Below are 13,229 nucleotides of genomic sequence, written 5' to 3'. Positions count from 1 at the left end.
GACAGCCATGCCAGACAGATCACCTGTTCCAGCGGGGGAAGGGCAGGACCTGGAGGATACAGAAGCACAGGGGAGAGCAGCCACACCCACACACAATCACTGACAGCACTCAGGCTGTAACACCTCAGTGTGCAGCATATTATCAGAGTAACCAACAACCGCTGCTCTTACTACTGGCTATAGCTAGCTACTGTCATCTAAATAACTCATGGTTCATTTAGCCCTGGAACCCGTGGCCATAGAGTCTGAAATGCAACCTCGGATCACAGGGAGACTTACTATGTGACTGATGTGACAGTGAACATGGAATGGCACTGCACAGGGGATAAACACAGCCTTCAAGACCAACTTAGGTCAGATTGACAACAGGGGATACGGTATGGAGGAGATTTACAGCAGCTCTGACCACAACTTCAGGGATGACAACACGGAATGTTATTTTTCCCACCAATTTACCTGTTATTAGTCTCTGTTTCCCACATCGGCACAGAGTAGGAGTGAAATTCAAAATCACGTCCCCCTCATTATTTAGGTAATGTGCATTTGTCTTGCAATAAAAACATGAAATCTGTCACAAGTGTCACTGTATGTATGACTGTGACAGGTTTACGCTTCCACTGTCTTTTTATAGCCTCTCTGTCACTTTGTGTCATCACAAACTAGAATGGTTACAGAGGTTGTCGGGGACATTAAACGTCTTCCGTGAATGCGGAGATTCATCTACTCACTAGTCTGTCTTTACAGGCCCACTTTAGTTACAAACTATTCTATCTCTTTACATAAGGGATAATGCCCGATGAGGTGTCTATAATCAGGAATAAGGTTCCTATGCAACGGAAAACATTGTTCACTCCTCCAGTAAATAGGATGGATCATACATACGACTTGGCAACGGGAGATATTCTAATTCACTCAGCGATGAGCCAGAAAGCTAACGCTATGCTAGCAAGATTCAAAGTCAATAACATTGCGTACGGTTGACAAACAGTAAGTATAATTTGACAGTCATGTCATTGTTCCCAAATCAATATCATGATTTTCACGAACAAATGATCAGCCGTGTGTAACGTCACTGTGGCCGCAGCCTGAGGTAGAGAGTAGAACAGCGAACGGGATTTGAGATTATTCGCTTTAGAAGGGAAGTGTACTTTCTGCAGTTTGTGTGTACAGTCGCCACCCTGTGGTGTTCAGAGGATACTGAAGGACTGACGGACTGCACTCAGTGCTGGAAATAAAATTTTCTGATTTTTTTTCATGTGGATAGGCCAGATAGCACATTAATTTAGAGCAGTGAACAGACCATTTGACTAGAACTACTTAATAGGTGTCCGTTTATCAGGACACCCTGCAGCCAATCAGAATTAAGTTTTCCCCTAGACCGTGGTGTAAAACTTCTTTATTGATCAGTTTATAGAATATAGTAATGTTTAAGTCATGTGACAGTGATGTTAGCCTAACATTAGCTGTTTATCTTGTGTTTGTCACAGAGATTATTTTCTGTTATAATGCAAAATACAAAACGATCAGGCTTTCTGTCGGGGAACCGGGGGGGGTGCTAACTTCAGGGTTAGTTATAAAAACACATCATCAACCACTCTATAACTGAATAAAAACAATAGATACAATGATATATGGTATTTTGAGTTTTCATCTTCAAGATAAAAGGTAATTTAGGGTCAATGATGGTCTTTGCCGGCATCATTTCATTGTTATTGCTACGTGATTATTGCTGACATGTCCATCGCTGCTGTGAATGGGACTCTCCTACACCTTCCCTACACTTTGAGACCGAAGTAATTAAATGAAGAATAAGAATATGAAAAACATAAGTGTATATGATGCCATTTCACTTCATTTAACATCTCAGTTTATCTAATCAGCAGCGGCAAGGCCATGATTAAATTGCAGTATTGTTGAGAGATAGAAAGGTAACAACCAGGGATGCACGCAGAGTTAACTAAAAAACTTTGTTCCAAGAATTCTCGTAATGTCATTCAAACTGTTAGCATTTTGTTTCTCTTTGTGAATTTCATGAAGTTGTCTTTGTGTTGTGCTTTGATTCTCTTATATGAATCCAATATGTTTTGGCTTGCATAAAAAAGTGAATTGGTCTGAAAAGAGAATTGCAAACTTTAAATACAAATGGCTGCGTTGTTGTCTTTCAGAGAGCTTCAGAAAAGAGAGTTTTGTGACTTTCTCTTTAAAACCAGCATCAGGAAACCAAGTAAGTAACATGTATGTATTATCATGTATGTAACATGTATGTATTATCATGTATGTATTTTTGAATGACTGGGCATTGTGTTTGTCTTTTCATTTAAAACAGGTAGTACTGCTGACTGGGTTCAAGCCATCAGGTAAAACTCACTTGATATAAAACTATAAGAGTTAATATTAGATGAAATGAGCATTGAAACCAAATGTTATTTATTCCAAAAAGAGAAATGGCAAAGCATCAGGAGCGGACACATAACAAAATTAACAACTGTAAGGCAGTTTGAGATGACAATTGTCACAAATTAAATTAATAAATATTTATGTAAGTTCAACAAACTACAATGAAGGGAATTTCACTGGATGATGGGTAAAGTGCCTTGATTCGCTGTAGCAGCGTTAACAGCACAAAATGCAAAATGCGCTTTAAAACAAAAAATAAAGTGTGTTAACGGAGTGTCTTATAATACAAATACAGTAGCCTGGAAGGTTAATGGTGCAGTTGTGTGAATGAATTGCTGTCCAGTCATTGTTTTGGTCTGCTGAGATCAATGGTCATTGAATGAGCAGAAGTCGCTGGTTCAAATCCCAGCTCACCCTGGCTGCATGTCGAAGTGTCCTTGGACACTTGATCCGTACTTGGCACCTTGTGTGAATGGATGAATGGCAAGTATTGTAAAGCCCTTTGAGCGGTCAGTAAACTAGAAAAATGCAATATAAATGCAAGTCCATTTACCATTTATATGTAGCAGGAAGTAGTAAATTAGACACCCATGATGAATAGCATGCCAGAATCTACCACATAATTGGTGACTTTTATTGTGAAAAGTAAGGAGATGAAACATGTTTATCACTGAACTGCAGCTATTCTTCCATTTTACTGCAGGGATCAGCTAATCCTCAAATACTCAAGACAAGCATGTCATCACTTAAAGCAGGTAGCCCTGGTATAATGGAAATGCAAATACCTGCCAGCTGGGCTGAAGTGCCGCATCAAACCAAATCAAGTCAAGCCAGCATATGTATAAGGAAAAGCCCCACAAGTGCCCTACAGACCGTCCAATTACATTTCAATAAGTCACATGCTTTGAGGACATTTCACTGAAGGTGCTTATTTTAAGTCAGAATCCTTATCCCTGGGCCTTGGCTGTATTGCATGATGACCCTGTGGTGAAGACAGACTTGTGGGGTTGCACTGATCACTCAATGCTGATGCAAAATAAATGTATGATTACATTTACTCACACTCTGAAATGAGTTGGGTCAAGGCCATCATACATTTCAGAAAATTACTGTGTATTGTATACCCACTGTGAGTTTCAAATTCCAGCGTCCACCTGTTTCCTCTATATCTTTCACAGTATTTCATGTCATGAATGTGTTGAGCTCGACCTACTTTCTTTCTGTCTTGCATAGGAAATATTTTGACGTAGCCTTGAGGGGAAAATAAGAAAAAAAATTATTTGCACCTCATTAGAGTTGACTGAATGAACATACTCATATTTCTGTCATTATTCTTGAATCTTGAATCTTTGTGTTTATATTCTTAATGTTAGCATAAGTGTTCTTTAGTGAAGTGTTCTTTAGTGGTGGTGTATTGTGGAATGATGGTCTGAATTTTGATTTTTTTTTTTTTATAATGTATAATTCTTTTAAGTTTTACTTATACATAAAACATATGAAAACAGAATATCTGTTATTGGTCTATTGTGAAAAATATCACAATACACTGAGAATATGTAGAAAGTATAATATATTAATGACTTAAAGGAAAAGTTCAACCAAAATGGAAAATTCAGTCATTATCTACTCACTGAGGTCTGTGGTCCACAGAACATTTGTGGTGCTTCACAGCAAATTTAAAAGACATGCTTTATGCCCTTTTTGAGCCAAATTCTTCATTGCTACTAAGTGTTAGCATGCACCCCGTATGAAGCGAGGGCAAGAGCTCAACTGCACATTGAGGGTGAAAATAAAGTATTGGGTCAAGTCTTGGACTATACAACACAAGCCGTATGAAGCCATCTTGTGATGTTTTTTTACAGGTTCCCAGCTACTTCAGTTGTTCAGGAGAATGCTGCAATGCTGTTTTGTTGTGAAGCTCCAGAAATGTTTTGTGGACTATGAAACTTTCCAGTAGCATGGTGGGGAGGACATAACAACTGAATTCCATTTTTTGGTGAACCGTTCCTTTAATGTCAACAGCACGAGTTTTCTAAAATCCTTGTGGACATTTGTGAGGAGTGCAAGGTACAGAGCTCAGCCACCGATAAGACAGGAGATGTAAGGTAGATTCACACACGATCCAACAAATGGCCAGGGGAGAAAGGGCAACAGGGTTTTTATTTTTCCTTGATTTTCTCCATTTACCTGCACAGTGTACAGCATTTGGACTGTGTGAAACCTGCCCCAGTGTCTTTTGTTGATGTGAATGTGCAGGCGGACACAACAGATGGTCCCATATTTCCAGAGGGTTAAGTCACTGTCAATGGCTCTAAATTGCCTGGCGCTAAGGGGAAAGAAGTTTGTAATAGATTCATTAAATGTTTAGCAGTGTGTGAAGAACGCCTGATGGATGGTGTTTGAGTGCCACTGGGTGTTCATTGTTGAAGGCCGAGACAAAGAGAAGTTCATTCCCTTAATCAGGAACGGACAGCGCTGGCTATTCACACTATCAGCCATTAACCACTCCAACACCTGCTCTCTCTCACTCTGCCTTTCAGTTCCCTCCTTTCTTGTTTCGCTTTTGTACACAAACACACTTGCACTCCTGTAATGCAAAAACATTAAACATCAGATTGAGCTGGGAGTCGTAGCTAATGCCTTTATTTCACCGCAGGTTGTTGAACTGCAAATGGAGTGGATCCTGATACTCAGTTCCAATGAACACACATCACACTGAAAGAAGGAGGAACAGAACACACACAGATTCCACCTGAAGAAGTGCAAGGCCACCCACCACACATACTTACATTCTACTCAGATGGAGAGTTCGGATTAAATTGAAGTAGGGATGAAGAAGTGAGCTCCACTTTCTCTAAAACTGTCACTGTTCTGTTCCCATGTTCCCTCAACCACTCAGTTTTTTAGCACAAGGCACACGGTGTTCTGTGTGGCCAACAGTCCTTTGGTATTGTAGCTGATTCCTATCAGCTCTGGAACAAATCAAGTAGTGAAGTATTTTTGCATTGTTGGATTTACCAACCACAATTTATCCCGAATGTTGACACATCAATATCTCTATAAGAAAGTAACAATCTTTTATTAAAGGTACAATGAATCAAGCATTCAGCAGCATCTAGCTGTGTGGATCTAGACTGAAACACTCCCTCGCTCACACCTCCCTCTCAACGGACGTTAGCGAAGCTCCAGGAGCTACGGTGGCTCTCATGGACAAGAAACCTCTAAATATGAACTCGTTCACAACAGCATTGAGTATTTCTACTAATTCAAGTAATGAGGTGAAGATGTATTTAGTTATTTAGTCAATAGAACTGTAGGTTAAAACTCAAGGCTCTAGGCTGATACAAAGAAATAATGGATCACTGTGAAAAATCTTCACAGAAGTTATTAACTGGGTGACCACCTACTGTCAGTTTTATAAGTGAATGGCTCTGTGGTTAAGTTAGCTATATTACCTAATACTCAACTTCTGGTTCGTCTTTCAAAATTAACCTCGCTGCCAAACATTTCATATTTTTTAAAATATGATGTCTTTTTGACTGTTAATAACATTGTGAAACAGTTACAGTTTGGTCAGGTTTAGGTCCAAAAATGACTTGCTTACTTATCCTAGTTTAGTCAGTTGCCTTACTAATGTAACAAATCAGTCCTGACACTTTGTAAGACACAGGACTTGAATCCAACTCTCCTGGAGGAAAATCATGTATATGAATCATTCAGCCTCCATGGCTCTGACTTTTCTTGTTTTTTAGACTACTGAACATCAGCGCCAAACTTAAGTGTAGGGCCACTGACCAGGCCACTGTATTGACGAGCTGGGGGTGAGAACAGGCTGGGTTTTTCTCAGAAGACACTGTCTTGGTTACCACAGACTTCACTGTGAATATCTTTTATTCAGAATTTGTACAACAGAAAGAAACTTTTGTTCCTCTGAACTATTCATCATAATCAGTACATTGTATCGGGACATACATGTTGCTTTTGTTTTTTTCAGCACAAATGAAAGTATATTCATCTCCATCGTCGTAGGGTGGAGACAGCAGGCATCTGAAGACATCCAACTGTTTTACTTTGTAAAATTGGTGAACTAACCCTTGAATTAAAAAAGAAAATAGAGAGACAAAGAGAGAGATTATTCTGTTTACTTTTAGCTGAGATGTTTTTATCTTAGCAACACCTACATCCATCAGCAACAGTTTTTACCAAAGACATTCAGACAAACACAGTTTCGAGTTACATTCTGGTGATACTCCATGATGGTGCCTACTTGTCATTGCAACAAAATCTGGGAAGCAGTTCCTTTATTTTCCATGAATTACTAATTTAGTAAGAATGCTCGTTAGCCCATGTGTGTAACCAATATTCATGCTGGTCTGTATCTCACTCCTAATTTCTCTTCCCTCATGTTTCATGTAAATGGAAAGAACACAAGCCCATGGCTCCAAAATGCAAAACACTGTGGTTCATGACATGTCTTTAAGTTGCCAAACACTGTCGGAATGGAACACTGAGTTTGTTTATGGCTTGCTGGAGAGTATGTTTATAGTTTAGGTATTCAATATGACTGGGACATTGCAGCTCACCAGGCTTGGAGCTGTTAAATACCAACAGACAGCAGTACGATGCTGGGAGTGGGAAACACTTGAGAAACAGAGGCCTTTTCATATTCACTAATTAATATCTCTAATCAACCCTAAACCTATCTACAGTACCTTCATACAAACTTCTACAGCTGCTGCAGACACTATCGAGACATTTATTTCTCTGTTGTGTTACAAGCTGTAGCCATATTAACTCTCACCTATCTTTCCAACTCAGGATGCACTGTAGGCTAAAGGCTCACACTATTTCAACATGCTGAATGTCTGTGGATAAACCAGTGGTCTGTGTGCCTCTGCTGAGTTTGTGGATAGTCTGACCTGCCAGAAATCATGTTGTAAATGCTGTATGTATTCAAATAAGAATCACAATCATGGATATTAGCTACTGTGCTCCAAAGGTCTGTTACAGTCTGACAAGTGTTCTCTGTTGTGTTGTTAGACACAGTAGTTTAGATTCCACCATGAAATGTAATCACATCCTCAAAATATGAGAATTAAGATACAAATTTCACAGTAAAATGTATGCCTATTTTTTAGACACTGACTGACAACTTTCTAAAACTGTTGTAGAATAACTGATGTCAATGATTTCTCTTGAGTTTTATAAGTCAGACAAGGCTAAATAACAGCCACAATTTACTGCTGTGTGAAATCTTGTGTATATATGAGCTGGTGCATAATTTGTGCACATCTGATGGATGCTATGCAATAATAGCCGACACACAAGTGGAGCTTTACTTCACTGAATTTTATTGGTTTAATGCTATTACAATAAAATATATCTAAAGAAAATGTTTTGGTCACTTTCACTTTTGGGAGAAAAACATCTCAGTTTAAGACGGGACAAACTGTCAACTCACAGGAGAGGATAAAGTCAAAGAGCAAAAACAAAGGCAATATCAAGAGAATCAATACCACAACAGTAGCAATTTGACCTCAACATAAAGCGGAGAACTTTTTCAGTGTTGAAATGTATCTTCATCTTGCAGTAGATATTCACTTCACAACATAAATATACTATACAGAGTGATTACACACAGCCATCTCAATGGGAAAAGGTGTGTGTGTGTGTGTGTGTGTGTGTGTGCACATGTGTGAAAAATTGGCAATTTCAAGAACACATTTGAAGATATATTATGGTAAAAGATTATATTTTTGTTTTTTTCAAAATGACCAGAAACAGAGGTCCCCTCTTAGCCAGTGTAGGAATTTAGTCCACTTGTAGGGTGTGTGCGTGTGCGTGTGTGTGTGTGTGTGTGTGTGTGTGTGCGTGCGCGCGCGTGTGTGCGTGCGTGTGTGTGTGTGTGTGTGTGTGTGTGTGTGTGTGTGTGTGTGTGTGTGTGTGCGTGTTTTCAGGCAGACATTAAGCATTAAGTTAAGGCAGGTGGAGTGATTGTCTACGATACCTTGAAATAGCGGTCCCTGCCAAGTCAACTGACAAACAAGGAATGATTTTAAATATCCACAGTGAGAGAGTTGAGCTGCACAGTATTACAAACACTACTGGTCCTGATGACAGTGACAGTGAATATCAGTTACATTGTCATCATCGCTGAGAGTCGTGTGCTTTTATAAAGGGCGTGTCACACAAATCTGTCCAGTTTGGGACATAACACATTAGTGTTACTTTTCAACACAGTAAGTGCCACGGATAAAATACTGACTGCTACAAATACACTGTACAGTGGTTTGGACCTATAGTTCAGGTGTCTGATAGTGTGTATGGAGCTGATAAGGCCTTGTTGTCTAGTTTTCTGTTTTAGATGTCTGAGATATTTAGCTTAAAATGTGAACAATATGCAGCAATATCTGTTATTTTATTTTAGATTTAGTGACCCATGATTGTAACCATCATCAACCTGGCAAGAGTAAAATGCCAACACTAAGTTGTTTATTTATTTGTTTGTTTGTTTGTTTATGCACTCATTCATTCATTTATTCATTCACTCATCTATAGAGACATAAAATGGTCAAATAAACAAAAAATAATTTTGTGTATGAAATACTGTCTCTCTCGAGTCTTATTCCACAACTCTGAACCACTTATCTGTCATTTTTAAAGTGATTAAAAACAGTCGAGGATTGTGTTCACAAACTGCTAATTCCACCAGTTTGAGAGACAGTTAACCAATCTGAGCACAGTAGGCAGGTTAAAGATTACAGATGTCCTCCTACACAGCCAGCTAGCTACCTAGCCACATCCAGGAAAATAAGCATCAGAAAAACTCATGTAAATATGGCGACAGATGTGGATAAGATATAGCAAACTGTACAGATTGTTGTAAGTCATGTTTTTAAATTTTGAAACAGTCTCAGTCTGAACAACACAGATGCCTCTATATGACCTATGTAAGCAAACAAGACCCTCAGTGAGAGGATTAGCTATTTCTAGTTATTATACTTATTTTTCAATGCCTGTTAAAAGGTTAGATTCTGGATTTTCAGGTCAAAAAATGAAAATGATTTTTCATGGTGAAGTGCTGATGATGAAATGAGGAGGCTCGCAGTCTGAGGAAAGAAGCTGTTCTGTCGTCTGGTGATGAAACAAAGTTAACTTTGTTTCACCATCATCATTTACACTTATTAAATGTTACATAGCTACAAATACATACTAGCTCATCACAATGCATCCTGTAAACAGCTGTGTTGAAAAAAAAAAAAAAAGTTCAGTCTAGCCTCCATCTCAAATGCATGCCAGATCAAGATCTTTGTCAGAGGAAGAGTTGGCACTCAAATCGGGTTTGTCCACATGGGCAATCAGAATCAACAAAAAACATGAGCTCAATGCGACAGCTTTAAAATTAATTCAACATATCTTTTTTTGAGCTGTAGAAAACAAAATAACTCCAAACAGAAACTGGTTAATATCAACATGATTTCAGGGTAAAAGGATGAATTGACCAGTTCTATTAAAAAATAAGAAATTAAAAGAGTAAAAGAAAAGGCAAATCAACAATCACTATCATTGCTGTCTTGTTTTCAGCCACTGACAAAGACATGCCCACATGTTCAACAACAGCAGCAGCAATGCTGCTTCATACTTAACATGTGCACCCGTGATGCTGCCATTTCAACTGTGTAGAGCTCACTGAGGATAAAGAAGGGCTAAAAGCTTTGGCATATGCTCATCAGTGCACAGCTGTTGCGTCAGTGTTACTGGTTCACATATGCAGTAACATGAAGAGGGAGGAGTTCAGGGTTTAACACTTAACAGTTAACAGTGAAACTGTGCTTTCTTTTGGAGGCATTTGATGACTGGTTATTACCAATGTTTCATACATTAGTATGAAACAGTTCCCAATAAATACACCATTTCTTTTCTTTGAGTAATGGTTACTAAGATTCAGTGTCCAGCCTTTTTAGTCATTTTTGAGAATATACCAATGTATTGTCAGCAGCTTTTAAAGGTTAGGGTATATGTATTCTGCAGGAACCAACAGGCCTAAACATGAGAGCCAAAGACAGACAAGGGAGTAGTCAGAAACACATTGCTGGTTTTGGTCATTTCATGAGATCTTTTGACAATAAGAAAAAAATAAGCATAAACATTATTTACACGAAAGTATACCTCTGGAAAATGTAACCATTTTACTTGTGTGTATTAAAAAAAAAACATCTTGCAGCAGCTTCAGTTTCAGCCTCCACACACTCAGATCAGTCAATCCCTGTTCCACATATAATACAGTGTGTTTAAGAGTGACATAATATAGGAGTGAACGTGATTTGTCATTTGTCAGGGTCTGTTGTTTCTTGGGCATTGACCCATAAATAAATTCAATTATATAAAGAAACTTGAAACCAAATGTTGCCAGATCCATCTTTTTCCTCCCTGTGTCGTCTCTGTCTGGTTCTCCTGTGAAAACCAGGGTGCAAACACCTACAGAAGAAGCTTCCTTTTGCTTTACATGTTAACTTAAAAATACTGGCTAGTCATCCTTCTCTCCCTTACCATTTGGACATTTATTTCCCTCCTTTCTTTACTCTTCTCTCTTTTTCCTTTCACTTCTTTACCTACAAAGCATCACTATGTGTATGGCTTTGATATATCAGTATATTAACATCTAAATAGGTTAAAACAAGTCACAATGAACCCCATAGAGCTTTCATATTTGGGTTTTTTGTAAGGTTGTTGATGAGAACAATCAGTGCAGATATATGAAACAGTGCTAGTGTAGTCTAACGAGACCACAGTGTGTCATGTTATCCTGAAGTCTGTTTTCATCTAAAAATAATGACAACAATAATAATAATAATAATAATAATAATTACCACACAACAGTTTTGGTGGCCTTGGAATCATAAAGTTGCATCTTACGTTTGGATCAAAAATAGCTCGTTCAAAATACTAAAATTTGATTTCTCAAAAGAGGCTACAAAATCGGCCATAAAAAGTTCACATTAGCTCACCCAGCAAGCATTCAGCAGATGATACCAGTTCATCTTCACACTGGCCAGCACCCAATCCGACAAAAGGATTTCAATCAAAGCAGTCAACAAAACCGTTTTGTAGTGAAATCTGTAAGGTGTTTAGGTGTGGCTGTTTTAAAATGATGCAGGTTGCAGCTATGGATATCTCAACAGTCATCCTCACACCCTATTTTCATAACTGCTGAGCACTGATGCAGGCTGTTGCCTGCTCCTCTCAGTCTGAATGTATGCTGGGCAGCTCCGTGGATGATGTAGAAAATTGTGCCTGTGATTTTGGATTCATGCAATATTTGGTCAAAGAGGATTTAACATAACTCTGCAGGCAAATCTAATTTTAGCTTTTTTGAAAACAGGGTAGAAAATGCAGTTTATAATGGTCACATTATGCAGCTCTGCAAGATATGAAAGCGTGAATCCTTATATGAGCCTTGTATAAAGATGGAGCTTTATAATTCCAAACTCTAAAGAACATTTTCTCCTCTCTAACTCAATGATGAGCCCACCCAAATATAAACCTGTCCATCTTCATTTGATTTTTTTCATCTCACTCACACTTTGCCTCCCACACACTCAATCTCACCTAGAGAAATAACACATGATGGTGGAGCATTCTGGGTGCGTCCCTCACACACACGCCCGCTTGGCATGCAGCATCTCAATGAGCAGGTTGTTGCAGGGCACCTCCCCGCTCAGATGCATGTAACACAGGTAGTCCTCGGCCTGCGTGCTGAGGGAGCGCAGCTCTGGCAACCGCATGACCAGCTGGCTGAACTTCTCCTGGAACTGTGGGTAGGTGGACAGGGTGTACTCCAGCAGAGCCCCATTCACCTGCTCCTGGACGCCCTCCACGAACGCCTGATCCTCCAGCAGCTTCACATCTGTGCATAAACACACACACGGTTCACAACTCATTGAGGGAAATATTATAAATGATCTAACGTGGCAGAGTGAGGCTGAGAATGAAGTAGAATATATGTATATATAATATATGAAGTATATGTGTGTTGAGTGTAAATCATCAAGTCACAATGAAGAGCTGAAACAAGCACAAATAGAATACATGTATATGATAAAGCCAGAATGTCATTGAAAAGAGGAGGAGGATCTGTTGATACAAATTGTGCAATAACATTACAGAATTCAAATTACAATGCTGCATGTACCTGGCCTTCCCTAACAGTGTCTGTATTTTTTTTTTTTAAATGATACAACAGGCAAAGAAAATCTGATCATTTTTACCTATTAATTTTACCATATTCACCACACATGTTTTTGCCGTGTATTTCTGGAGCTTCCAATTGCGTCTCACAGTCTCCATCAGGAAATGAAACTCTGGCAAAAGTTCAGACAAGAGGACTTCTTTTGCATGCTCAGACCTGAGGTCATTTCTCAAGCCATCCTTTCACTCATGCTCACTCATAATTATCATTATATTATTTTATTATCTGGGGTTATCGCTTGATATCAGATGCTCACATCAGCTGCTCACATCTATCCAATAATACAGCAACACACCTTCCCTGTTCGCCTATAAATATGATGCTCTCTGCCTCTAATTCATTCATGCTGCTATGCTGCACACACCCTCCACCTCACCATCACCACCCAATCTTCACAGATTCACCAGCTTCAGCAGCTTCACCGTTTCATCTGTCTCACGAATGTTATCAACCGCCATCACTACCAGTGTATGGACTCCATGGTGGCATTCTTCTTGGTGCTGCTCAGGGCAGACACACTTCATTCACAAAAATCTAACTAAAGGCCAAAGACTTCCTGACAAGACACTATTATTGAATCAGC

The 13,229-nt window shown here is 39.0% G+C and overlaps 2 protein-coding genes across 3 annotated transcripts in view; one reads left to right on the top strand and one right to left on the bottom strand.

The window, feature by feature from the left end:
• Positions 1-11,230, top strand: part of adgrd2 (adhesion G protein-coupled receptor D2) — a 49,551-nt gene extending 38,321 nt beyond the window's left edge. The window contains exons 23-25 of one of the 2 annotated variants that reach the window (XM_037098534.1): positions 2,166-2,224; positions 2,327-2,357; positions 5,054-11,230. In XM_037098534.1, the coding sequence (XP_036954429.1) occupies positions 2,166-2,224; positions 2,327-2,357; positions 5,054-5,061 (98 nt within the window). In that variant the 3' untranslated portion in view covers positions 5,062-11,230. Of the gene's footprint in view, positions 1-2,165; positions 2,225-2,326; positions 2,358-3,100 lie in introns of both variants that reach the window. The other variant, XM_037098533.1, reaches the window with a different exon arrangement.
• Positions 7,728-13,229, bottom strand: part of nr5a1a (nuclear receptor subfamily 5, group A, member 1a) — a 25,001-nt gene continuing 19,499 nt past the window's right edge. The window contains exon 7 of the mRNA XM_037098535.1: positions 7,728-12,304. Within this exon, the coding sequence (XP_036954430.1) occupies positions 12,051-12,304 (254 nt within the window). The 3' untranslated portion in view covers positions 7,728-12,050. The remainder of the gene's footprint in view (positions 12,305-13,229) is intronic.

The sequence above is a fragment of the Acanthopagrus latus genome, chromosome 5 (genome assembly GCF_904848185.1).
Source record: "Acanthopagrus latus isolate v.2019 chromosome 5, fAcaLat1.1, whole genome shotgun sequence".
NCBI classification, from domain to species: Eukaryota; Metazoa; Chordata; class Actinopteri; order Spariformes; family Sparidae; genus Acanthopagrus; species Acanthopagrus latus.
This window is presented reverse-complemented; position numbering and strand designations above follow the sequence as displayed.